General features: G+C 39.9%; 1 protein-coding gene across 1 annotated transcript; it reads left to right on the top strand.

Moving 5' to 3' along the window:
* Positions 1-35: 35 nt before the first annotated feature.
* Actr10 (actin related protein 10) lies at positions 36-27,763 on the top strand. Its single transcript, XM_038336314.1, has 13 exons — positions 36-260; positions 2,067-2,139; positions 3,303-3,385; positions 4,001-4,109; positions 8,401-8,508; positions 10,334-10,401; positions 12,422-12,501; positions 17,161-17,196; positions 18,696-18,775; positions 18,853-18,926; positions 23,048-23,129; positions 25,308-25,509; positions 27,352-27,763. Exons 1-13 carry the CDS (start codon positions 184-186, stop codon positions 27,531-27,533), a joined length of 1,254 nt encoding a protein of 417 aa, XP_038192242.1. The 5' UTR covers positions 36-183; the 3' UTR covers positions 27,534-27,763.
* The last annotated feature ends 237 nt before the right edge of the window (positions 27,764-28,000 follow it).

Below are 28,000 nucleotides of genomic sequence, written 5' to 3'. Positions count from 1 at the left end.
CTAAGGTCCCCGGCGCGCCTGACCGCCTCGGCGTCAGTGCCCTCCACGGACCTCCAATCGGAAGCGTCAGGCTTCTCCTTGGCCAGCTCGGGTCCTCAGCCGCGCGAGGACCCCGTCCCGCCCCCGCGCCGAGGCTACCCCTCGGCCAGCTGACTGCCTCTCGTCTCCTTCGGTGTCTCCGCGATGCCGCTCTACGAGGGCCTCGGGAGCGGCGGCGAGAAGACGGCGGTCGTCATCGACCTGGGAGAAGCCTTCACCAAGTGAGTGGCCGTGGGCGGCTGCGGGCCCCGGGAAGGGCGGTGGTCACGGCCTGGCAGCTGTCGCTAGGCCCGTGGGCCGCCGGGACCGTCCGCTCTCATTGCCCCGAGGCAAAGCCCAGTCCTCCGCGGGGAGTGTGTTGTCTAGGAGGGCTCATTCGGTGGATCCGGTGGGCTGAGTAGGGGCTCGACTACCTGAGAGGCCCAGGAAGCTTCGGGAACTGCCTTGTCCCCGCCTACGGTGGCCAGGGGCCAGCCCTGCAGGTTGGATAGCGGTGACCCAGAGGCTGCCCATCTTTGGCTGGGTCAGATAGGCAAGCAGCGATCGAATCCTAAGGCTTGCTGACCCTTTCCGTCATTAAACATTTAATGGAGACCTGTTGGTTCTGGAAATAGATTGTTCCCTTAGACCGTAGGAAACGCAGCTAGGAAGACGAGGCTAGGAAGAAGATGTGAAGCCGTGTAGATAAAACTGGAAGTTCCAAGTAGGTTACCCTGAACGCTTAGAACACATCTTGCACTTTAAAAAAAAAAAGCATTTTGTAAACACTAGAATAGTGGTCCTCAAAGATGCAGAAGTTTCTTTCAAAGGCAGAGATGAGAGGCACAAATACACAACCCTTAGAACGTTTGGACAGTGTCAGCGGGCTGATAGAAAGTTTGAGGTCTTTGGACTATCCGTCTAAGAGTCGTATTGGACTCAAGAGAAAATGCATATATCGCATATATGTATATATGAGGTGATGTTATATAAGAAATACATATTAGGCAGAAAACAAAACTTGACAGAATTACATCATATATACACACAAATATATATGAAGTGATTTATGAAAGAAATGTTTGAATTTTTTTACACATCTGTAAGCAGTAGATATTAAGTAACTATTAAGTAAATGGCCACAGGAACATACTTAAAAATTGGTCCTTAGGAGCTATAGAGTTGGATTAAACATAGTTGTTGATTTTTCTCTCATTCTCTGCAAGACCCTTTCATATTATTTTATTTTTTAAAAAACATTAATGTGTTAAATAATTAGAGATTACTACACAGAAATAATGATTTTGGCTATACATTGAAGAAATAAATTACTATATAGGACTATAATTGAAAACACATAACTTAAAAACAATATCAGGGAGAACTTAAGCTACCCCATTGCATGTGTCTGGAGGACTTTGAGGAGCACTGAATGTAAATAACATGGGGATGAGAATGGAGCGAGAAGCCAGGCGGTGCTTGCTCATGCCTTTAGAGGCAGGCAGATCTCTGAGTTCCAGGACAGCCAGGAGTAAAAAAAAAAAAAATGAAAAGAGATCTGGGCACGAGAGAACAGAATCAAAAAATACCCAGGAGAACAAAAGGTGTGACTTAAGGGTAAATTTGCATTATAATCATTTTTGCAATTTTTTAAACAAAATTTGTTTTACTAGTACAAGAGAAATCTGGCACTTACCAATGCGCTTCTCATATCCTCTCATCGAGTGATGCCTGACTGTTGAAGGAAGTCCCATACTGTGTATCCAGGGTCGTAAAAATAAATGTCTTGTCTAAAATTTAATAGAACTAAGAAGTGGGGAGAATGAAATGAGATACTGGCTTATTTCAGTATAACAAATTTGATATACTTTGTTTCTTCCTTTAACATGGTATAAAATTATCAATAGATGTTATTATCTTTTTAGATTTTTTTCTTTGACCCTTTAAGTGCAGCAGAGGTATTTCCAGATGTCTTGTGGCCATTGTTTCTCTGGCAGATTCTGAAAGAATGTAATAAGCTGAGCATTTAATTTTCCATTTCCTTGCAGGTGTGGGTTTGCGGGAGAAACTGGTCCACGATGTATAATTCCTAGTGTGATAAAAAGAGCTGGCATGTCTAAGGTATTTCTTTTTTAAACACATCAGAAAACTATGGGCTGGCAAGATGGTCCAGTGGATAAAAGTGATTGTAGAGTAAACCAGGCACTTGACGTCAACCCCAGAACCATGCAAAGATAGAAAGAGAGACCCAGTTCCATCTATTTGTCACCTGACCTCCATACAAGTTCTGTGACACCATGCATGCACACCCTGCACGTGTGTATTCACCCCCATGCACATATAAGTACTAATAATATGTGCAATTTAGAAAAATTAAGTAAGATAAAATAATTTTAAAAGAGTTTTTCTGTGTGTGTGTGTGTGTGTGTATTTTTTGGTTAATTGGTTTGTGGTTTTCGAGACAGGATTTCTCTTGTATAGCCCTGGCTGGCCTGGAACTCGCTCCGTAGCCCACGCTGGCCTCAGACTCACAGAGATTCACTTGCCTCTGCCTCCCGAGTGCTGGGATTAAAGGCGTGTACTACCACTGCTGGTTGAGTTGTTTTGTTTTAAATCAACCTTATTGGGATCTATCTAATTTTATATGGCATGAATTTAACCATGCTGTGTAGCAGTCAGATGATCCAGAGAATGAACCAGGTCTAGAATATTTAAAGAAGCCTTTGCTGCTTTTTGTTTTAAAGATATTTTTGTTTGTATTTAAGGTTTATTTCATTTATTTATTTTTGGTTTTTCGAGACAAGGTTTCTCTGTAGCTTTGGAGCGGAACTAGCTCTTGTAGACCAGAAATAAATTCTGATGACCTTAAATTCAGATCCTTCTGCCAGTTTATAGGCATGTGCCACCACATTGATTTTATGCATGGACACAATGTTTGAGCTCGTACATGCTGTACAGGTCCGCCATCTGAGCTACAGCCATAGCCCAAGGTTAACTGTTTTTGTTTTTTTGGTTTTTCGAGACAGGGTTTCCCTGTAGTTTCTAGAGCCTGTCCTGGAACTAGCTCTTGTAGACCAGGCTGGCCTCGAACTCAGAGATCCGCCTGCCTCTGCCTCCCAAGTGCTGGGATTAAAGGCGTGCGCCACCACCGCCCGGCTAGGTTAACTGTTCTTAATTTTTGTATTATTACTATAAATTCATTTATTATGAGGAAATATATTAGTTAAAAAAAAGCACAAAAAGACTGTTTTGTTAGTAAAAGAAATCATTTTAATTTTTTACAGCCAATCAAAGTTGTTCAGTATAATATCAATACAGAAGAATTATATTCCTACTTAAAGGAATTCATCCACATACTGTATTTCAGGTAAGTTGAAACTTTATTTTAGGGTTGATTTTTTTTTTTTCCTAACTTCAGCGCTTAGATAGATAGATTTTTCCCCCTAATAATGCAATCATTATTAGGGCTAAGGCTTTTTGCGCAGTGGTAGAGCGCTTGCTTGTTAGCATGCTCCAAGTTCTGCCTTCTGTCCTAAGCATCGGTGGGGGTGGTCTGTATCTGCCTACTGTGATTCAGAGAACTGAAAACAACACATCAAAGAATAGCCGTAGGTGTGTGTTTCTAGACAATAATACAAATCATTTCTAGTACTTCTGGAAAATAAATTTATTAGGCTTTTGTAGTTTTCAAGTTAATGTCTGTAGCAACTGGAGTTTTGTGAGCCCACTTTTGCAAATCTACAAAAGAAAATACCTGTTTAATGGCTAATGGTGGTGATGATAATGGCTGTAGTCCCTGTACAGTGCTTGATATACCCTAAGAACACAGAAACATCATCTTTCTGAAGTAATAAAATGAAGATGTCTTTTTGTCGTAAAACATCTTAAGATATGGTAGTACAGTTTATTCTTAAATTATGTTACTTACCAAAAAAGTACAGAACTTTATTTCCTTTTAAAAACAAAACTATCATTTTTTTAGGCATCTGTTGGTGAATCCCAGAGACCGCCGGGTTGTGGTTATTGAGTCGGTATTATGTCCTTCCCACTTCAGAGAGACACTTACTCGTGTTCTTTTCAAATATTTTGAGGTACCTACTTTTATTTTTAATGTGTATGTATGTGTACGTGTTTGTGTGCACATGTGTATGTGAGTATTCATAGAGGCCAAAGGTCCAGTGTTTTCCTTAATCATTTATCTGTCTTATTTTTTCATTTATTTTTGACATTTTTGAAGTCTTAGGAAGTCCAGGTTGACCTCAGACTTGCTGTATAGCTGAGGATGACCTTGAACTTCTGATCCTCCTGCCTTGACCATTGTCTACACTGCTTTCAACAGTCTTCTAAGAACCTATAGAACAATCCATTTGAGCTCTCAACACACAGTGGCTTTTCTAGCTCCAAGTTCCAATATCCTTCCAGTTCATCACAGCAATATGCCACAAACCTGCTACCAAGCAATAGGATTTCTATTGCTGTGATGAAACACCATAACCACGAGCAGCTTTGGGGAGGACAGGGTTTATTTCTCTTACACTTCTAGGTTACAGTCTCTCACTGAGGGAAGTCAGAGCAGGAACCTGGAGGAGGAGCTGATTCAGAAGCCGTGGAAGCACACTACTCAGTGGCTGCTCAGCCCACTTTCTTATAGAACCCAGGACCGCCAGTTCACAGTGGACTGAATCCGTGCCCCTGCATCTCCCCGTAACAATCATGAATTTAAAAAATTGCTCCACAGACTTGCCTACAGCCTGATCTTATAGAGGCATTTTCCCAATTGGGCTTCCCCTTTCCCAGATGACAATAGCCTGTGTCAGGTTGACATGAAATTAGCCAGCACATGCCTTTACCTTCAGGTGCTAGGATTACATATGGGTCTCATGTCTGTTTTTGTGCAGTGCTGGAGATTGAACTCATGACTTCATGTATGCAAAGTAGGTACTCCTACTGAGCCACATCTTAGCCTCTCTGCCTTATATTTCAAGACAGGATTTCTGATGGAGTCAGTTAGCCTGGCTGCCATGAAGTCCCTGCTCTGTCTCCTCAGCGCTGGCAACACAGGTTGTCCTACTGCACCGGGCTTAATTTGCATGGCTGCTGGGGTGATCTGAGCTCAAGTCCTCGTGCTTGCACAACAAGCACTTTCCTGAGGAGACACCTCCCCAAATCCTTGAGATACCTATTTTTAAATGAAATTAATAAATTGCTTTTAAGTAGAAAGAAGGCAGGAGAATAGCTCAGTGCTAGGGCATTTGTCTGGCATGTACACTGTAATATAATCCTAAATACTACATTTTAGCAAAAATGTTTAAACCAAGTCCACATTGTATCTCATGAAGTGGGAGGTCCCAGGAATGGGGGTTACCTCTTAATTTTAGTAACATTACTTGTAATCTTCATTTTATAAGAAAAGGAATATGCTGTAAGTTTATTACATTTCATAGTGAACCAGAATCTTCTTAAAAATTTTTAAAAATCTCTATCTTGAGGGCTGGAGAGATGGCTCGGTGGTTAAGAGCGTTGCCTGCTCTTCCAAAGGTCCTGAGTTCAATTCCCAGCAACCACATGGTGGCTCACAACCATCTGAAATGAGGTTTGGTGCCCTCTTCTGGTCTACAGACATACACACAGATAGAATACTGTATACATAATTAATAAATAAAATAAATATTTAAAAAAAAATCTCTATCTTGAAATTAAAGTTCTTTTTAAAGAGGGAATGGAAGATTATTTAAAATGAATAGAGTATGTTAGAATTAGATGTAAGCTGAGCAGTGATGCTTGCCTGAAACTCCAATATTTGGGAAGTAGAGGCAAAAGAGTAATGGTCACCTTCTGTACATAGTGAATTTGAGGCCCTGTCTCGGAGAAAAGTTAATTACATGTAAATATTTGTATATGTTTTCCCAAAGTCAAAATGTACTTAATACTTAAAAACACCTTGGCAAAGATGATTGATTGTTAGTCATTTTGGTAAGGTAAGTCTGAAGAAACAAGTCCTCTGCCACTGCCCTTCCTGAGCAAACTCAGGAGTTTGCTGCAGTGAGAACACAGCAGGATAGTATGGCAGATCAGCTCTAGCTGAGGGGAAAAGTCTGCATTTATACTGAAGAATTTTAGTTGGGTTTACATTGGTATCCTTATTTTGTATTTTATATAACAGAATACCTTCTCTATTTAAGTAAAAAGAAATTAAAAGTAGTAATCTGGGGAGCAGAGAGATGGGTCAGTGGTTAAAGGTATTGACTGTTCTTCCTAGGACCCGGGTTCAATTCCCAGCACCCACATGTGCTGGTTCAAACTCCAGTTCCGGGGGTTCTGGCATCCTCAGACATAACATGCAGGCAAAACACCAATGCATGTAAAATTGTTTTGAAAAACTGAAACAAGCCGGGCAGTGGTGGCGTACGCCTTTAATCCCAACACTAGGAGACAGAGACAGGCGGATCTCTGTGAGTTTGAGGTCAGACTGGTCTACAGAGCTAGTTCCAGGACAGGCTCCAAAACTACAGAGAAACCCTGTCTAGAAAAACCAATAGATATGGATGGATGGATGGATGGATGGATGGATGGATGGATGGATAATAAAATAAAGAGCCAGGCGATGGTAGCACATGCCTTTAATCCCATTAGAAGCAGGTGGATCTCTGTGAGTTTGAGACCAGCCTGGTCTACAAAGTGAGTTTCAGGACAGCTAGAACTGTTACACAGAAAAACCCTTTCTCAAAAAAAAAAAAAAAAAAAAAAAAAAAACTGGGGGCTGGAGAGATGGCTCAGAGGTTAAGAGCATTGCCTGAGTTCAATTCCCAGCAACCACATGGTGGCTCACAACCATCTGTAATGGGGTCTGGTGCCCTCTTCTGGTGTGCAGGCATACACACAGACAGAATACTGTATACATAATAAATAAATAAATATTTTAAAAAAAACTATTATTTTATCTGTCATTTGATTATAAAAGACTGTCATATTTTGATCAAGTATCTGTATCTGTGCTATCACCAAATCTAGCAAATTCTCACTGGGAAAAGAAATTACTAGTAGTTAAGTATTTTAGTTTATAGTTTTGCTTCTCAATTTATACTGCTAAGTTATGGTGAAATTTCAAATTTTTTAAAATTTATTTAGAGACAGGGTTTTTCTGTGTGGCCTTGGCTGTCCTGGAACTTGCTCTGTAGACCAGGCTGGCCTCGAACTCACAGAGATCTGCCTGCCTCTGCCTCCTGAGTGCTGGGATTAGAGGCGTGTGCCATCACCACTGGGCTGATTTTAAATTTTTAAAGAGTTATTACTACTGTGTATATGCACGTGATGACAGATGACTGTGCCGCAGTTTCAATGTGGAGTTCAGAGATCAATTTTGGAGTCAATTCTTCTTTTACATGGGTTCCAGGGATCAAACTCTAATTTCCAGGCGTGTGCCCCAAGTGATTATACCTGCTGAACCATCTTGCCAGCCCCGGGTGTTTTTAATAGTTCATAGTGCAAACTTTGCAAATAATGATAACATTATTTTCCTAGCAGGGTGTGGTAATACATTCCTATAATCTCAGCATTTGGGAGGTTGGTGTAGGAGGATCAGCAGTTAAGATTATCCTCAACTACATACCAAGCTCAAGACCCTGGGAGGGCTGTTGATGCATTAAGGGGTAAGATGCTTGCCAGTAAGCCTAACAACATGAGTTTATTCAATCCCCAGGACCTATATGGGAGGGAGAGAATTCCCACAAGTTACCCTCTGACTTCCACATGTGTGCTGTACACACGTGCACACGCACACATGCCCACACACTCACAGGGGGAGAAAAAGACAGCCCAAGCTACATGAGACTCTTGTCTTAAATAAGTAAGTGGAAAGAATTGTTTCCTAAAGCTGGACATAAGAGTGCACGCCTATGATCCCAACCCTTGAGTGAGCAGGAGGTCACTGGAGTTCATGGACAGCCTGGCTGTCTCATCCTGCTCCCCAAATGGAAGGTAGAAGGGAGGGAGGCAGGCAGAGAGGTGGGGAAACTCTTTCCAGTATTTTTATCTGGATGGCAAAGGCATCTATTCTTTAGTATCATCTTCCTCTGAATGTACATTTTCTGGGCTTTTATCTCTTTCAATATTTTACTTCAAAAAAAGCAGTGTTGATTAAAAATGCTTCAGAATTGTCATTCAGGAATGAAACAGCACAGTTAAATTCTTTTTACTTAACCTAGTTACTTCTGTTTATTGCAATATACTTTGATTATTGAGTAAATTCATCTGAATCAGAAAACTAGTTCTTCATTTAACATTGATAATTGCTTGAACAAGTGTAAGTCAATGGGGTGTGCCTGTGACATCTTTAAACACTGCTTACACCCCTGGTCTCACTGCTGTACTGCTGTTTTCCAGGTTCCCTCTGTTTTACTTGCTCCAAGTCATCTGATGGCTCTCCTGACACTTGGGATTAATTCTGCGATGGTCCTGGATTGTGGATACAGGGAAAGCCTGGTGTTGCCTGTATCCTTTTTATCAATTATCCCATGTTATGGGTTTTTATTTTTTTTTTTTACTAATTTTAACTAAAGTAATTGTGCTTATAAAAATAATTTTGTTATTAAACTAGTTTGGATTACTGTGTACAATATGAGTTATGTGGTAAAGTTTGTAGACTTATAAAAATTCGGCTTTATATAGAAGTTATCATTATAATTCAGTCCTACCTAGTTTATGCTTTAGAAGCAGGTCTGGTCAATATTATGTTCAATTTTCAAGATGAATTATCAGCTAATGAGAATAATTCTAAGAAAAGAAGTCATATAAAAAATAATGGGGGGCTGGAGAGATGGCTCAGCGGTTAAGAGCATTGCCTGCTCTTCTAAAGGTCCTGAGTTCAATTCCCAAAAACCACATGGTGGCTCACAACCATCTGTAATGAGGTCTGGTGCCCTCTTCTGGCCTTCAGGCATACACACAGACAGAATATTGTATACATAATAAAAAATAAATAAATGTTTAAAAAAAAATAATGGGACAAATTAAAATGAGAAAGTAAAACAAAGAAAAGAATTTTAAATGGTAGAATGCAATTGGCCTTCATTATAGAGAAAAAGATCATTTTTTCCTGTCTGTGGAAGCTGTCAGAATAGTATGCCATTGGGTTTATGAGCTGGACAGGTAAGGATAAATCTAGGCTGTGCTTCTTCCTTACAGGGTACCACTCAAGTAGTTTACACTCTTGGCCTCAGTTTCCTTATCTGTAAAATCCTGATGCTGTTTCATCTCATGGAAAGGTAGTCTTTTAATGTAGGACCTGACATGTAGTTTATCTCATCCCATAAGGGACAGCTAATAATTCAGGCAGAGTATTACTACTAGTTTATTCCTTTCTATAGAAACACTTAAAATATAGGTAGCGTTATGACTTGTCACAGTGAATGTTGCTGCGTTGAAAGTGTAGTTAAAGTACGTGAACATTAGTCTAGCAGTTTTAAGAGCTAGGTTTATCTGAGAAGAAATGTTTACAGGAGGGAAATAATTTATTCTTGAAGAACTAAGCTAGGCAGTAGCTTCTCAACTATGAAGTACTTTGTGTTTAATTCTCAATCCTGCCACACAAGTACTGTTCTTTTCATCTAAGTGAGAAAATGAAAAGTTAGGGCCAGTTTACGTAAGCATGTGACTAGGCTATAAACCTGTGTTTGTGTCCCAAACTGACATTCTCATCAATATTCTTTTTCCTTTTTATAAGTATTGCACTTATGGAATGTTAACTTAAACAGTATTATGAAGTAAGGTAATAATGCATAGTACAGTCCTGAGCACTGTTCTTTCAGCACAGCTAGTAGAAATATAGGTGGGCCACATGCAGAATTTAAATATGTCTAAGAAATTCATATAAATTAAAGCAGTAAGGTTCATAGCATACTTTATTAGCCCAGTATATAGAAAATATTATTTCTCTGTGTAATCATATAAAAATAATCCAAGTGTTTTTTTTCCTTTATTAAACTTTTGTAAGTTTGCCTTGTAACTTAGGCTCTTAAAGATGTAAAGTGCTGAACAGCTGAACAGCACTCAACAGGCCTATATTGCTGGTGGCTACCATGTTGGATGCCGCTGCCCTAATGAATGAGTTGTGATGTGTGTGTACATGTGCACATTTACGTCTGTTTTTCTGGTGGACACTGTGTAAAAGACTTGCTCTTAACTTTTCTGTAACCTTTTAAAACAAGAAGTAAGAATTTACCAGCAAGGTTGATTAGAGCAGTATGGTAGAGGGTGATGTATGTGTCAGGGAAGCGTTGTCTCCGCTCAGATGGTGACGGCCTTAACTCCACTCTAGATCTATGAAGGCATCCCAGTGCTGAACTGCTGGGGGGCACTCCCCTTAGGAGGAAAAGCCCTTCACAAGTAAGTTTCTTGGATGTTTTCTTACCAATGCCACAAAAGCCAGTGCTTGGAATCTGATTTGTTTGTTTGTTAGGTTTTTTGTTTTGTTTTGTTTTTTTTAAAGATTTCTTTATTATGTGTACAGCATTCCTTCCATGTGTGCCCAGATGCCAGAAGAGGGCACCAGATCTCATTACAGATGGTTGTGAGCCACCATGTGGTTTCTGGGAATTGAACTCAGGACCTCTGGAAGAGCAGTCAGTGCTCTTAACCACTGAGCCATCTCTCCAGCCCTGTTTGTTAGTTTTTTGCTTTTCGAGACAGGGTTTCTCTGTAGCTTTCTTTTTGGAGCCTGTCCTGGAACAAACTCTGTAGATCAGGCTAGACTGGATATAACTCACAGAGCTCCACCTGTCACTGCCTTCCGAGTGCTGGGATTAAAGGTGTGCACCACCATCACCCGGCTGGAATTTGATTTTTAATTTATTCTGTTCTCTTTTAGATTTGAATTCATTCATCAGATTTTTTTTGAGATTATTAATATAATTACAAATTTGCACCCTTCCCTCCAAGCCCTTCCATCTACTCTCCCCTACTTCAAAGTCATGGCCTCTTTTTTCACTAATTGTTATTACGTGTGTGTGTGTGTGTGTGTGTGTGTGTGTGTGTGTACACATTTATATATCCCTAAATACAACTTTTTGAGTCCATATATGTGTTTTCAGGGCTGACCACTTGGCATTAGACAACCAGTTTGTGTGCTCTTCCCTGGGGATGACCACCTCCCCCACTCCAGCTTTCCTCAGTTCCTATGGTTCTTTGTATAAGTTTGCGACCTTAAGGGCTTTTCCTGTCCACTTAGGCATGCCCAGCGATAGTGTCTTTATTCAGCTCAGACGTATGGATGTAGCTTATGATATTACTAGGAGATAGACTCTCCCAACAAACTCCCTGGTCCTCTGTCCCTTTTTAATCTCTCTACCCCTCTTCTGCAGTGTTCCCTAAGCCTAGAGTGCAGGACTGTCTTGTAGTTGTATCTGTTGGGTCTGGACTCCACAGCTCTACGTTTTGATCGGTTGTAGTTTTCTGTAGTGGTCTTCATCTCTTGCAAAGAGAAGTTTCCTTATGAGGGGTGAGGACAGCAAATATATCTAAAAGATTTAGTCAAGAGCCTCCGATGAGAGACAACATGTTACATTGTTTTTCCAGTTCTGGGTTATCTCACTCAATATGATCTTTTCTAGTTCCATCCATTTACCTGCAATGTTCATGATTGATTTCATTTTTCTTTAGAGCTGAATAGTACTCAGTATATTTTCTTTACATAAACACTTACATGCTATGTAAAGTGTGTAGGTACCACATTTTCATTATCCATTTGTTGGTTAAAGTTGTTTCCATCTCCCACCACCCCATCCCCCAAGACAGGGTTGCTCTGTGTGACAGTCCTGGCTGCCTGGAATTTGCTTTGTAGACCAGGCTGATCTTGAACTCACAAAGATCCACCTGCCTCTGCTACCCAAGTGCTGGGATTAAAGGCTCGCGCCTACACACCTGGTTTATTTCCATTTCCTGGCTTGTTGTGAATAGAGCTGCAGTGAACGTGGCTGAGCATGTGTCTGTGGAGTAGGATGTCAAGTCCTTTTGGTGTATGCCAAGAAGTGGTAGATTTACTTTTAGAGAACTCTCCACATTGGTTTCTAAGTAGCTGCACAATTTGCAATCCCAGCAGCAGTGAAAGAGGACTCCCTTTCCTCTGCACCCTCCCCATTTCATATCAGTTCTTTCATTGACCTTTGCCGTTGACTGCAGTAAGACAAAATCTCAAAATTGTTTTCCTTTTGCATTTTCTGATTGCTAGGGACGATGAACATTTTTTGAGATATTTCTCAGTCATTATTTCCCTTCTTTTGAGAACTCTGTTCATGTCCCAAGACCATTGTTTGAATGGGTCATTCAAATATCTATTAGGTGAAGTTATTAAATAAGAAAAGATTACTAGTTGCGGTATTTTAATTTCAATAACTTTTTCAAATTTCAGGGAGTTGGAAACTCAGCTGTTGGAACAATGTACTGTTGACACTGGTGCTGCTAAAGGACAGAGCCTCCCCTCAGTGATGGGTAATGCGCCGTTTAAGAGTGGACTACGCTCTTCATGCTTTTACCTTCTAGTTAGCCTTGTGTTCCCACACCTCTTGACCTTGCTCCAATGTCATTGTTGCTCTGAGTCAGTCGGTCCAGCGGTGTGCCAGTCATCTTTTCTAGATCTCACGGTGTCTCTCAAGCCATCTTTCCTCCTGAGCTCCCCCTCTTTGTTTCTGGTATTCTTCCTTCTGTATTCTGCATTTATTTTCTTTATTAGTGATTCTAAGGGGGGCTTGGGTTTTTTTGTTGTTTTGTTTTCTAATGACTTGAAAGTCTCTATCCTCTCTTCCTCTGACTAGTCACCTCAGCATTCTGTCTGTTCTCAGATGGAGCCTGGGTCTAATCTTTCTGAACTTGACACTCATATTTCCACAAGATTGTTAGATATAAACTATGCCCATCTTAAAACCTCAAAACTGGTACTTCCAGAAGTAAACACAGCATCTCTTCTTTTGTAATTTTTCAATTATTATTATTAGTAAAGGTGATATCTTAGTGAAGAGGGGAAATGATAAAATTATATTTTAATTTTTTAAAAAATATAATAACATCTTCCAGGACAGCCAGGGGTGCACAGAGAAACCACAAAACCACTCAAAAACCACAAGCACGAGTAGCAATAACATCACCATCTCTATTTCTCCTTGTAGAAAGCTGGGGTTAGCATTCCAGTTCTTCCTCAGAGAGTCTTCCTAATGTCACTGTTGTTCCCACCGGCACAGGTCTGCTCTGGTGCCGCAGAGCCACTGCGACTTGGCTTTCACTGTCTCTTGTTTGTTCGCCTGTGCGCCACAGGTTTGACTTATTTCATGCGCCGTCAGAGGTAACTTTCCCTAGACTGGTAAGGCGGTTTTTGGTGCCTGTGGATTAACCCACATTTCATATCTGCTACACATTTTCTGGTAACGTCACTCCATCCTCCCTGCTAGCCTTAACTCTAGCTCTTTCCCTCCTAGCCGTCCCGTCAACCAAGAGCAACCATGTCTTCATCTTAGTGTTACCTGAGAACTGCCGCGTGCGCGCAAAACTCTGAGGGTCCTGGGCTTACTTTTTAGATTGACGGCATCTAGTACAAAAGTATGCTGGAAAGAAAAATTGCAGTTTTAGGGATAGTTAGCTTTGCTTTTCATGTTTTCTTATGATTCTTTCTTGATAGTTAAAATAATAGCAATTTTCACTTGATTATAGAAACCTCATTAGTTTTTCTATAGCAAATAAGTTTTGTTACTATCTTAGTATATCACTGGTGACAGTTAAATTAGGAAAAGTCTCCAAAGATAGTAAGTTTAGCATTCTGGAATGTTTTTTAAGTCTTACTTTAAACTAAACATATGCTGTGTTTGGTAGCATCCACCTGTGGCCGAGGCAGGGACATTGCATTGAAGTAGCCCAGGCAGCATATGTAGGCCCTTACCCAGGGGTGGGGGGTTCTAACTAACTATAACGTTAGGAAGTCTACATTCTTAAGTTACTCTCCACAGTAAACATTCTTTGACTTATTCTGATCTTTCCTGACCATACCCCTCAGAATCCTGATCATTAGTACATTTCTGACCATGAGAAGTCAGAACTGCCATTGTTTCCTGAATGACTCACAGAGGACAACCAGAGATGTAAACCAATTGAAAGCGTTCTCCCTGAATTCCTTAGCAGAGCTTAGATGAAAATCTCTGGTATACTGGAGATCCTCAAATGAATTTTGGGTTATCCTCTTTCATTTAGTATTTAGAACCTACTTTTAAAAGAATGATAATTTCAGCACTCTGGAAATCAGGTAGATTGGGAGTTCAGGGCTAACCTGGGTCACATAGCAAGACCCTGTCCCCAGAAATGAGAATTTAAGTGCCCTGATTTGGAAAGTATGTAATATAAATTATATACCGAACATGTTGGCTTTTGTTCTACTAAAATGACTGAAATTAAGTGGAATTTTACAGAGCCAGTGAATGGCTGTCATTTCCATTCTTTACTTGGAAAGTGTAAACAGTTATTTGCCAAGATTATCTCCTCTTTTTAAAGTAGCATATAAATCTAATCAAATTAAACCCCTTTTCACTCCTTCTTTATGTTGACCAACAGAAAACTGCTTCTTCCGAGCCGTTGGCTGGAAGTTACTTGAATAGTCCTAGAAAGAGGGGGAGCTGTAAAATGCCGTGGCGCCAGCCCTTATTCTCAGGTTGTTGATTCTTACAATACAGTTCCTTCTCTCTTGTTTGTCTATAGCCAGCATTAAGTCTTGCAAAATCTCTTTACCATCTTGAGAAGTAAATTTTTAAATATTTATTTATTTATTATGTATACAATATTCTGTCTGTGTGTATGTCTGTAGTCCAGAAGAGGGCACCAGATCTCATTACAGATGGTTGTGAGCCACCATGTGGTTGCTGGGAATTGAACTCAGGACGTTTGGAAGAGCAGGCAATGCTCTTAACCGCTGAGCCATCTCTCCAGCCTTTGAGAAGTAAATTTTAACAGTGTTTTGGTTTGTCCTTTTCTTTGAGGGGAGGCCTCATGTAGTCTTAAGTTGTAAATTCACGATCGGGCTAAAGTTGTTCTTCACTCCCCTGCTCCAGCCACTGATGCCTGCGTGCTGGGGTACAGAGAGAGTATGGCACACCTGGATAAGTTTTAATGTCTAAGGGTAGGAATTGTCAACACTAAAAGCATTTTGAATACCTTAAATAGATAAACAAACAAACAAACAAATAAATAAGTAAATAAATAAATAAATATGTTTATAAACTATAATACCATGATGTGAAACACAAAAGTAAGAAATTGAAAAGAACAAGATAATTAGAAGTAAGATGGTGGTGGTGCACACCTTTAATCCCAGTACTCGGGAAGCAGAGGCAGGGGATCTCTGTGAGTTCAAGGCCAGCCTGGTCTATAGGAGCTATATTTCAGGACAGGCTTCATAGCTACAGAGTCTTCCTGTCTCAAAAAAAACAAACTAAAAAAGATAATGAGAAGAAATTCTAAATCTAAAGTTACACTTTGGTGGGTTGGTGTAGGATGCCGGGAGTTAAAGCCAATGCAGTGTCTCAGGGCTCTTATCACTGAGTTATATCCTGGCCTCTACAGCCATACTTGAAATTTTGATTGTGCAGCTGAGCTCTCTCTCACCAGCCCACTGAAGTCATACTTAATACATGTTGTACTCTTTTCCAAGCACACTGTGATTAAATAACCCACAAAGTATTATGGGTTAATACTTTGAGATTGTGAGTTTAGATTAATTATATTTTACCCAAGACAAGATGTAGGAATTAGTGTTATACTTGCTCATTTATCATGATTCATTTCTTTATCAAAAGCTCCTTTGTTTCTAGATACCAATCAAAGTATTTTTGAGAATTGGTTTAGAAAACATTTTTTTAATATATATTATTTTAAGATCTTACTATGTAGCCTTGACTAGCCTGGAGCTCAATATGTAGAGCAGGCTGCCCTCCTACTTAAAATCAATCTGACTACCTATGTCTCCTAAGTGCTAGGATTAAAGGTGTGAGACACTACATATGGCTGGGTTAGAAGATTTTAAATTTAGGTTAGAAAATGGTATTTCTGTTTTTACCTCAGAAATCCAGCGTGCTGACAAATAATCTGTAGCATATCCCAAAGGTTACTTTTGAACTCTTTGTGTATGTGTTTGACTTGCTTGTGTCTGAGACTAAGTCTTGTTATATAGTCTTAGTACGTAGCCCAGGCTGGCCTTGAACTTGGAACAGTCCTCCTGCCTTATCTTCCCAAGCCACCTTGACTAGCCTTTTCCTCTTCTTTTTAAATGTCCTCTTTAGAAGGGATTGGGAAAGAGCAGAGGGTGCTAGGGGAGTACTGTGATTCAACTGTTATATTCATGTGTGGAGATAGAGTTCTTTATGAATCCCATTGTTGTGTACAGTTAACGTATGCCAAGGAAAAAATTATCAAACGTACCGTTTACTTGGAAGTAAAGATTAAAAGATGGTATGTACGTCTTTTTAAAAATATGTGCTGGGGTCGGTTAACAGCAAGATAGCTCGGGATAGAAGCACTTGCTGACCTGAATTTACTTTTGGGAACCTTCATGGTAAAAGGGAAAAAATGACTCCTACAAGTTGTCTTCTCACTGCCACAGGTGTGCCATGGCCCATGCTTGTCTCCCCGCATGCGTGCTGGTTTGTGATGTTGCTGGCAGCTCTTGCCATCTGAAAGATGTAAACTCAGAACTTAACTTTTTTGTAAGATTGTAATAACTATTCATCTGTTAGCCCTATACTTTTCTGGGAGCCCTGTTAGAAAATAGACAGCAGACCTCCTTATGATGGGAAAGATTTCCTTAGTTTTTTCTGCTGTATTATTATATAGCCCCACAGTCTCCTGGATCTCGTGCGTGCCCTGTGCTGCTGAGCCCCGCTGGCCCTGTTGTGAGATGCACAAGCTCATGGCTCCATAGCCCTGTTACATTCATGGTCTGCCTCTCTGCTGTCTTTACGTGCAGCGATGAGACTTCCTCCTTGAGAGTCTTTTAAAATGATTATAGTGCTTATTTTTTCATTTTACTTAAATGAAAAATAGGGAAATGGATAGAATTTAATGCAGTTTTTTAAAAAAATATTTAAGTTCTTTAATTCTTAATAAAATTCTTTTCAGGTTCAGTTCCAGAAAGTGTCTTAGAGGATATTAAAGGTAAGCAGAGTTTTTCTATCAGTGAGTGGATCTTTCGCATGAGCTCAGGTTGTCAGGCTTGACAGGAAGTGCCCTAACTTGAGCCATCTATCTTTCTAACCCGAAGTTTCCATTTTTGACCTTTTCATTCTTTAGTGTTAGTTTGAAGGGCACAGGTTTCTAAAAATACAGATTAGAAAATATATTCAAAATGAAATAGATGTGGCCTAAAATCTCAGCACGTGGGACAAATACATACATACATAGCAAGTTCCACGCCAGCTAGGGCTATATCCAATGAGACCCTGTCTAGACAAACAAAACAAAACAAACAAAAAACAGCCATGAACATAATATGTTCAGCAATAGGAATTTATCTTTTTTTTTAAATACTTATTTATTTTAGTTATCTGAATGTTTTACCTGCATGTATGTATGTACCACGTGAGTACTTGTTGCCTGTGGGGGGTCAGAAGACATCAGATTCCCTGGAAGTGGAGCTAGGATAGTAATGAACCACCCTGCAAGTGCTGGGAACTGACCCTGGTCCTCTGGAAGAGCAAGTGTTGTTGACTGCTGAGTCATTGTCTCCAGCCCCTAGCAGAATTTATCTTCAAATGACTAGTAAACACATTACATAGTTGTGTGTTTGCAATGTTTTATAAATAATTTGGCTAAAGTCTTTAGATTTCTTGCATTCAGCCCCGCTTTTCCTCAGATTTTAAGTTTTACTCCAATGTCTAAGGGTCTCATTAAAGTTATTTGCAGAAAAAATTCTTTAGTGTTCAAAATGCAGGAATGAACAGAGTAGCGGGTGGGAAGTGCTGCTGGTGCCCTTGAAGGAAGCAGTCACTACAGAAACCAAGTGCAGTTTTGTGTCTTCACTAAGATTTTTTTTAAAGGAACAAAAGAGAAAACTGAAACTAGCAAACCTGAGCACAGCTGTTCAATTGTATTTGTATTGTTACCTTCTCCAAAGGTGGTCAAGTGGCAGGACAGGTTCTGCAAAGGTATTTTTAGAACGTCATTTTGTAGGCAACACTCTTAGAGTAAGAACCCTGTGCCCTGCTCTTGAGTGTGTCTGTCTTTCTTCCTGGGCTTCTCTAATTCTCTGCCTCCCGCATCCTCTCTATCTTTCTGACCCCTCTTGTTTTTCTCTTAAACTTCATGCTTAAGCCTGAATTGAAATATTTCTTGTAAAACCTCAGCTGTGGTTAAGAGCACTGGCTGCTCTTCCAGAGGTCCTGAGTTCAATTTCCAGCAACCACATGGTGGCTCACAACCATCTGTAATGAGATCTGGCGCCCTTCTTCTGGCGTGTGGCATACATGGAGGCAGAATGTTGTATACATAAGAAATAAATAAATCTTTAAAATAAATAAAGCAATGAAATAATATGTGATTTTACAGAAGACGAATACTTAATTGTATGTTCATGTGAATAGAATTGTTGTAAGGTGTAAGCCCCCCATTCGTTTAACAACAAGCGGTACAAAGGCTCCATTTCCTCCTTTCTTCAGTGCGTACGTGCTTTGTAAGTGATCTGAAGCGCGGACTACAAATCCAAGCAGCAAAGTTTAATATTGATGGGAACACTGAGGTAAGCTTAGAAATTACATCTTTTTGAAAGCTGCTTACGTGTTTGCTTATAATTACACTTTTTTTCTGACTTTTCAGCGTCCCTCTCCACCCCCAAATGTTGACTACCCATTGGATGGAGAGAAGATTCTACATGTGCTGGGATCAATCAGGTTAGACAGTGATTAGTGTGAACCAAGCAATGTGTTAAATTTTGACTCTGAACAGTATTTGTATAAGCCTTCAGGTGAGTGTTGCTAGGTTAGCAGTAAGATGTTCCTCATGATGCTTCATTTTTTTTTTTTTTTTGGCAACTATTTATAAAGCTTTTTAAGGTTTTAAAAATGATCTTTCCTGTTTCTCAGAATAATTCAGAATTATTTTAATGAAACTAACAGTGTTTTGAAAAGCAAAAGAAAATATGTTTTAAAAGGGTTGGAATCTTTTTTAAGAAGCAAGTAGTACCTGTCTTAGACTTTGATGTCCACATAGTCTTTTTACCTACTCAGCTCAGGCTGGAGAGATGGCTCAGAGGTTAAGAACATTGCCTGCTCTTCCAAAGATCCTGAGTTCAATTCCCAGCAACCACATAGTGGCTCACAACCATCTGTAATGGGATCTGATGCCCTCTTCTGGCCTGCAGGCATATACACAGACAGAATATTGTATACATGCATATATACATACATACATACATACATACATAAATTGTATACATAAGTAAATAAATAAGAATTTAAAAAAAAATTTACCTACTCAGCTCTACAGACGAAGTGGAAAACTGACCATATGATATTCCTGTCTTCCAAAACAACTTCATGTGGCTAGATTTTATTTGTAGTCAGTCTTTTGCTCATTTGTGATATAAACCTTTATTTTGGGACCTGGAGACATACATGAAACAGAAGTTAAGAACATCAGTAGTTATAAGCACTGACTGCTCTTCCAGAGGTCTGAGTTCAATTCCTAGCAACAACATGATGGCTTACAACCATCTATAGTGGGATCTGTTGCCCTCTTCTGGGATAAAGGTATACATGCAGATAGAACACTCATATACATTAAAAAAAAAAAAAAAAAAAAAAAAAAAACACAGAGGAGCCAGGTTCAGTTTCCAGGACCCACATGGCAACTCAGAACTATCTGTAACTAGTTCCAGGATGTGCAGTGCCCTCCTCTGGCCTTGGCGGGTACTACATGCACATGGTGCACAACCAGGCATGCAGGCAGAATACCCGTACACATAAAATAAGTAAAGTAAAAATATTAAAACTTTGTTTTGTTACAATGAACATATCATTCCAAATAAAGTCAATCTTTAGGATCCATTGGTAGTTCAGAATTTATTACTTGTTTCATTATTTTTCAGATACTGTAATAAAAATTACTGTTAAGGATTTACATAATTATATTGATAACAGCCTACTATATTGCTAGCAGTGTAATTTTATTTATATCCTAATTTTATAAAATTATATTATAAATTTCTTTTTTGTTTTTGCAGACAGGGTATCAAAGTATAGTCCAGGCAGACCTCAATGTTTATCTTCCTACCTTAGCCACTTGAGAGCTGCTGTTATGACTGGTTTAAACATTCCGTCTTTAAGACATAATATCAAAAGATGCACTGAAAACAGTTGCACACCATACTGGATATCCTTTTAAGTTTTAAGGTAACAGGGTGAGATGTCAAAAGCATGAACATAAATACATAGAAGTTAAAGATTATAAATTGAGGGGCCCATCGATGTGAAAATATACCTTTTGATAGTCGTATTTATTTATTTGTTTGTTTGTTTGCTTTCTTGCTTGTTGGTTTACTTATTTATTTTAGCTTTTAAAGACACAGTTTCTCTGTGTAGCCCTGACTGTCCTGGAACTTGCTCTGTAGATCAGGCTGCTTCTGCCTCTCGAATGCTGGGATTAAAGGCTTGTACCACCACCACCCAGTGGTAGACATTTTTAGACCATTATAATCTATTATAATCTATTTTTATTAAATCATTTTAAATTTTCTTTGGATTATTTAGTGGGACACATAATAAACGATTGCTACATAGTGAGACCCTATCTTAAAGAGAAATAGAGTTTAGATGTGTTGTGTATATTCTCTTAGGTTTGTGTCATACTGTCTACTGTTTTTCTTGGCCACATAGTTTATACAAACCTGAAGGTAGTGACTTAAGCAATGTGGGAGTGTCTCTCATGATATCCAAGTGTAGAAAATATGACAGCTCCCATTAGAAATCAGAACATCTTTCCTCTTGACCATTTCTTGGGGTTCTGTTTGGCTTCTGGACTCACAGCTTCCTTGTTCTTTTTTGTTTTTTCGAGACAGGGCTTCTCTGTGGGATGTTCCTGGCTTTCCTGGAGCTCACTCTTGTAGACCAGGCTGGCCTCGAACTCACAGGGATCCACCTGCCTCTACCTCCTCAGTGCAGGGATTAAAGACATGTGCCACCACTGCCCAGCAGCTTCCCTGTCTTAGGTAGCAAGCAGCAGTCCTAAGAAGGGAAGGGAAAGAAAGAGTGCGTCCTCTCCTCTCTAAGGAGCATTCTAGAGCTGCAGGTCACTGTCTCGTCCGCTGCTTACCTCTGTCAGCTGTCTGGGAGGCTGGTACATGTGTCATAGTTTAGCAGATGGCAGGAGGCACCCAGCTGACAGATGGATCTGTGCGCAATTCCAGCATTTGGGAGGCTGAAACAGATGGGTCATAGGTTCAAGGTCACCTTAGGCTATATACTGAGTCCCTGTCTTTAAAAAGTTTTAAAAGAGGTTCATTGTTTTTGGTTTCTTTCAAATTTCCACATAATCCCAAACTTAGAGATTGTTGGAAAGGAAATACAGAAACTGACTATGGTGATGCGCACCTTTAAGCACTTGGGCGGCAGAGGCAGTGGATCTCTGTGAGTTCTAGGCTCACCTGGTCCACATAGTGAATTCCAGGACCGCCAAGGCTATAGAGAGAGACCTTATCTCAAAATTTAAATAATAAAGTTTTAAACTGTTATGGCCATGAAACTGACTTGATAAAACTGGTTTCCACTCGATTATTATGTGTAATCCATGATTGTGTGTGATGTGGTCATTAGAGTTTGCATTACACATAAGGCAATATTTCCTATTGTTAACATCCTATTATTAATGTCGTATATTTTAAAAAATACAAATAAACAAATTTGATTTAAAAAGAACTATGCCAAATAGAAAAAGAAAAATACTGCTTAATCTTATATCTAGAAACAGATTATAACAGTAGCTACTAGGACTTAGAGGGGGTGAAGGAAAGTAGATCAAAGGGCATAAACTTGCACTGTACAAAATGATGACTATAACTGATAATATATGTTATATACTGAAAAGTTTCTGGAAGAATAAATTGTAGCTACTCTTACCACAAAAAAAGGTAACTATGGAAGATGATAGGTAATCATTTCATTATGTATGTCTATATTAAAACACTATGTTGTGTGTCTTAAATATGTACAGTGAGAAATACTTTTCACCCCAAAGACCTTTCTCATGGTGCCCCATATTTGTTGCTTTCCTGATTTTTACACAGGGTATTACTGTGTAGCCCAGGCTGCCCTCGGATCTGTAGCAGTCCCTCTGCTTTACCTTTCTTGTGTGCTGGGATCTCGGGGTGGAGGCACACCTGAATTCCAGCACAGGTTGTTAGAGACAAGAGGATAAGGAGTTTGAAGTCAGCTTCAGCTGCATGGAACCTTGTTTCAGAAAAACTTTTTTTTTTTTTTTTTTTTTTTTTTTTTGGTTTTTCGAGACAGGGTTTCTCTGCGGCTTTAGAGCCTGTCCTGGATCTAGCTAGCTCTTGTAGACCAGACTGGTCTCGAACTCACAGAGATCCGCCTGCCTCTGCCTCCCGAGTGCTGGGATTAAAGGCGTGCGCCACCACCGCCCGGCCAGAAAAACTTTTTAAAAAGCAAAGAATTTTGTTAACTTTTACAGAGTGCAACTTTTCTATTGTTGTTTGGGGAGGGGTAATGAAATCCAGAACATTTAAATCTTACTTCCCCAGTAGCTCACACTTGAGGAATGCTTCCTGTGTGTCAAACCTTGTTTTATAGTCACACTGCATCCTCCTCTCAACCCCTGCAGGTAGACACTATTTTCCCCATTTACAATGAGAAAAAGCTTTGTATTTTATTAAGTAATTCATGAAGGTGGTACTGCCACTTTTTAAAGTTTTAATGTTGTAAATCTAACCAATGCTTTATTCCATGTTATATTATATAATACTAATAAAGTGCTCTCTTTTCTTTTTTAATCTCACTAGAGATTCAGTTGTGGAAATTCTTTTTGAACAAGATAATGAGGAGAAATCAGTTGCCACCTTAATACTGGATTCCCTTTTGCAGGTATTTATAGTTTGTCTTTGTTGTCATGGTTCTTCAAAGAAAAAAATGTTAGGTATTATCATCTGCATTTTTCCTTCTTATTTATTATTTGTAAGAATAAGGTGGCCGGGCAGTGGTGACACAGCTTTAGTCCCAGCACTCAGGAGGCAGAGGCAGTGGATCTCTGAGGCCAGCCTGATCTACAGTGAGTTCCAAAAAAAATAAAGTACTTTTCTAGTCTCTTTATTGTAATTTTTATAGAAGATGGTTACCTTTTTTAAAAAATATTTTACTTTTTTTAATTTGCTTTTGTTTTGGCATGTCACTCAATATATAACGAATGACCAGGCTGTCCTTGACTTGTGGCAATTCCTCCTCTTCCTCTCGAGTGCTGGGGTCACAGGTGTACACCACCACACCTGGCTTACATTTTTTTTCTGTGTTTAAAAATTTATTTATTTATTATGTATACACTATTCTCAGTATTCTGTCTACATGTATGCCTGCAGGCCAGAAGAGGACACTAGATCTCATTATAGATGGTTGTGAGCCACCATGCGGTTGCTGGGAATTGAACTCAGGACCTTTGGAAGAGCAAGCAGTGCTCCTGACCACTGAGCCATCTCTCCAGCCCCTACATTTTCTTACTTTAACTTTTCTGTGGAATTTTATAGTTAATGCTGCTAAGAACAATGGCAGTTGAGTGGCCAGTGCAGGTGAATGAATAATTCCAGGCCAGCCTGGCTTATATCGAGAAGTCATGCTAGTGTCATGCTAGTGTGGCTCACATAGTAAGGCCCTGTCTCAAATAAACTTTTTTCTTAGTATTTTAAAAATATCCATAGGGCCACCACGATGAATCAGCAAGTAAGGATACTTGCAAGAAATCTGATGGCCTAGGACACACATGGTAGAATCCACTCCTGCAGGTTGTCCTCTAGTTTCCAAATATGTGCTGTGACATGCCCACACCAATACACGTAGACACATATAAAATACATGAATGTAAAAACCATGCAAAAAACCCATATTTCTAGTTTATGAGTTTGGCTTTGTCACTGAGTGAGATACGGTATCTCAACCCAGGTAATGAGTTTGAACAAAGCACCTTTTTTCAGAGCAGATACCAGACTTCTTTTGGACCTTGGGTAACTTTTAGTTCCCCAAAATTCAGTTCTGTATGGTATTGGGTTTTCAGGTGTTTGAGGCTTCTATATCTTTGTTTAGTGACTGTGCCACTGTAGAACTCCATCTGAAATACCATCACTGTGGAAGGCACTGTCCGCCTCACAGACAGCATTTCTTGAAGAACTAGATCATTCCCAAGTCTTAGGCCTGATGAGGAAGTGCATTTCTTAGAGGGTCTGAGTGAGGAGGGTCTGGCTGTGACATGGGGCACTCCATGGGTTGCCCGGCTGACCCGATTGGCTCGGCAGAGCTCACTTCTTTTCTCCTCTGGAAGCTTTGGTAAGAGTATGACTTTTCAGGAGAGGAGCATGTTCTCCAGTCAGGGTACATGAACAGCTGTGCTGTCCTGTGGGATCCTCCAGACAAGCCCTGAGAGTGCTGTCTAACTCAGCAGCTGGCCTTAGGTATAGAAGTATAAACAATAATACCCTGAAAATTAGGTTTTAAGCCAGCATGTGCCTATTATCCTGGCACTCTAAAGGTAGAGAAAGGAGAATTACAAGTTCAAAGCTAACTCCAGGTGTGTGGTGAGTTTGTGACTATATTTAGTTATCTGTCTCAAGTAAAAAAAGTTAACAGGATGGTGGTGATGGTTAATGTTACCTACTTTCTAAAACTGTGGGCCAGCTAGAAGGCTTAGTGGGTAAAGGCACTTGCCACCAAGCATGGTAACCTAAGTTCAATCTCTCGGACCTACATAGTAGAGCAGAGCCCACTCCTGCAAATTGTCCTCTAATCTCTGCACATGCACTGACTCGTGTATGCGTGTGTGCACATGTGCGTGCTTGAATGTGTGTGCACACACACACACGATCTTTAGATTGTTGTAGAGGTAATACCGAGGCTGAGTGTGGTAGGGCTTGAATTCTTGAATCCCAGCACTTGAATAAAGAAACAGCACAGTCCTTTGCAGTGCTGCTGCTGCTGTAGACAGTGTCCATTTCTGTGTAGGAAATCTAGCTAAACAGTGTTTATCGAACTAAAAATTATTCTTTTCTTCTTCAATAACAGTGCCCAATAGACACCAGGAAGCAACTGGCAGAGAATTTGGTAATCATAGGTGGCACATCTATGTTGCCAGGATTTCTCCACAGATTGCTTGCAGAAATACGATATTTGGTAGAAAGACCAAAATATAAAAAGACACTTGGCACCAAGACCTTCCGAATTCATACTCCACCTGCAAAGGCTAATTGTGTGGCCTGGCTGGGAGGTAAGAACTTAGTCCTGAGTGTATTTCTAATGAATGCATCAAAGTAAATGGTTCACTGTTCAAAACTAACCCACCTCCTAAGTAGAACCGGTAGCTGGGTCACATGACTGACTGTTATCCTCTCACAGTCCTCCACTGGAAATGGTCTTTGGTGTTGGAAAAACTTAGCCACAGATGATGATGAAAATATATTTTCCACTGAGAAATAAACCCCACAATCCAATTAGTTAGGAAGCTGAAACAGGAGGATCAAGAGTTTGAGGCAAGCCTGGGCTACATAGTGAATTCCAGGCTAGTTTAAGCTACAGAGACCTGCCTCAAATGAACAAGTCATTTTCATAAAGTGTGACTTCTCTTAAAGAATTATATGCCTATTTCTGCTGGCCTTTGTACTGTGATTTTTTTTTAAAGTAAACTTCATCCTTAGGAATGGATGTGGTGGCACATGCTTTTTTATCTCAATACTCTGGAGGCATAGGCAGGCAGATCTCGTGAGTTTGAAGACAACATGGTCTACATAGTGAGCTCCAGGCTGTAGACTCCAGAGTAAAACCCTGTCTCAAAAAATAAGTAACCTTCATGCATGTGAAGTCAAATAGCGAAAGCAGCGGCTTTGTTCCAGAGTAATGGCTGTTACTGGAAGCGTTGGTTCTCGTGTGGAATTGGTTCTTTGCTCTACCCTTGCTTTGTGGTGGAGCTCATTGAATGCTCTAAGGATGGAATCACCACTGGATAAGCATGTAGTCTAATAAGTAGCTACTTAGGGGAAACAGCCACAGATGTGTACATCAAAATGATAGAGCCAGTGTCAGGATCATGCATTTAGAAAAAATAAATGTTAGGATTTTTAAATGAATGCAGTACTACTTTTTTTTTTTTGTTTGTTTGTTTTTTCAAGACAGGTTTTCCCTGTAGTTTCTAGAGCCTGTCCTGGAACTAGCTCTTGTAGACCAGGCTGGCCTCGAACTCGGAGATCCGCCTGCCTCTGCCTCCCGAGTGCTGGGATTAAAGGCATGTGCCACCACTGCCCAGCAGTACTACTTCTTGTATGGTAGGATTTGGTTAATTTTGATTTTTACTCTAGGATTAGATTTAGAAGCTGAATTTTTTTTTTTTTTTATAAAAATTGCTTTGTGTATCTTTTTTAAGATTTTTCATGCCAGCTGGTGGTGGTGCGCGCCCATAATCCCAGCACTTGCGGGAGGTTGTGAGTTTAAGACCAGCCTGGTCTACAAAGAGTTCCAGGACAGCCAGGACTGTTATACATAAAAACCCTGTCTCGAAAAAAAAATTTTTTTTTTTTTCAATCTTAAGACTTTGGGGCTGGAGAAAGGACTCTGTCAGCAGTTGGGGGCACTGGTTGCTCTTCCAGAGGACCCGGGTTCAATTCCCAGCACCCACGTGGCAGCTCACAACTGTCTGTAACTCCAGTTCCAATGGGTCAGACACCTTCTCACCATTGCACATAAAATTAAAAGTTAAATAAATTATATTTTTAAAAGAATGAAAAACATCTTAAGGCTTAAATCATGCCTATTGAACTTTGCAGTTTTATTTAAAGACATGTAACAGTCGTGACCAAGAAAACTTGAGTCTTTCCTGAAGTTGACAGTCCTTCTACCTCATTGTTCCACTGTGTTGTAGATTTTGTAGTTTTATACTCACTGCGAGCTGCAGAGGGTCATTTAAGGGACTTCAGCATAGGGGTCCTGGCTGGTGCTGTTGTTGAGAACTCACTGACCAGAATGGAGAGTGGCGGCACTGCTGGATCAGAACATGCTGTGTGCAGCTTACAGTTCTCAGGGACATCATCTTAGCTGTAAAAGTATTCTCACTACACAGGGGCTGTTTTTGGAGCATTGCAAGATATTCTTGGGAGCCGATCCGTTTCAAAGGAATATTATAATCAGACGGGCCGCATCCCTGACTGGTGCTCTCTCAACAACCCACCTTTGGAAATGATGTTTGATGTTGGGAAGACGCAGCCACCGCTGATGAAGAGAGCATTTTCCACCGAGAAATAAAAGTCTGAATAAATTCAGCCTTGCTTTATTTCTAATAATTAGTAATAAACTGTACAAAGTATGTAGGATGCTTTAATATATATATATATATGTGACTTTTATGTAACAAAGCATTTCTGTGTTTTCTCTTTGCACTAATATTGATCTCATTTTGTCCCTTGTGTAATATGGTAAAATAGTGGATGCCTGTGGTATGTTGTATTTATATCAATAAACACAGTTAAGCTGTTTGATTTTGGAAGTTTATTATGTAGTTCAGTTTCCTCCACAGCTCACATAATCTGTCTTGCATTTGCAATTAATTCAGTCCGTGAATATTATTAGCCTTTCCCAGTTATTTCAGATTCTTTTTAACTGTTCATACTCACGTGGGTTCACTGTTTCACTGACAGCTCTTTCTGCAGGGAATTTTTTTTTTTTCTAAATCCTCAGTTGGACATGCTGGCACACACCTATTTGACCCTCCA

This window comes from Arvicola amphibius, chromosome 7, assembly GCF_903992535.2.
Source record: "Arvicola amphibius chromosome 7, mArvAmp1.2, whole genome shotgun sequence".
Taxonomy (NCBI): domain Eukaryota; kingdom Metazoa; phylum Chordata; class Mammalia; order Rodentia; family Cricetidae; genus Arvicola; species Arvicola amphibius.
Note: the sequence above shows the minus strand (reverse complement) of the source record. Positions and strands in the feature narration are given on the sequence as shown.

Excerpts from the sequence above, each read along its gene's own strand:
- Actr10 (XM_038336314.1), top strand. The coding sequence starts at position 184 with ATGCCGCTCTACGAGGGCCTCGGGAGCGGCGGCGAGAAGACGGCGGTC. Across the intron at positions 4,110-8,400 it reads TTCTTTTCAAATATTTTGAG|GTTCCCTCTGTTTTACTTGC; the intron begins GTACCTACTTTT and ends GCTGTTTTCCAG. Across the intron at positions 18,927-23,047 it reads CATGTGCTGGGATCAATCAG|AGATTCAGTTGTGGAAATTC; the intron begins GTTAGACAGTGA and ends TAATCTCACTAG.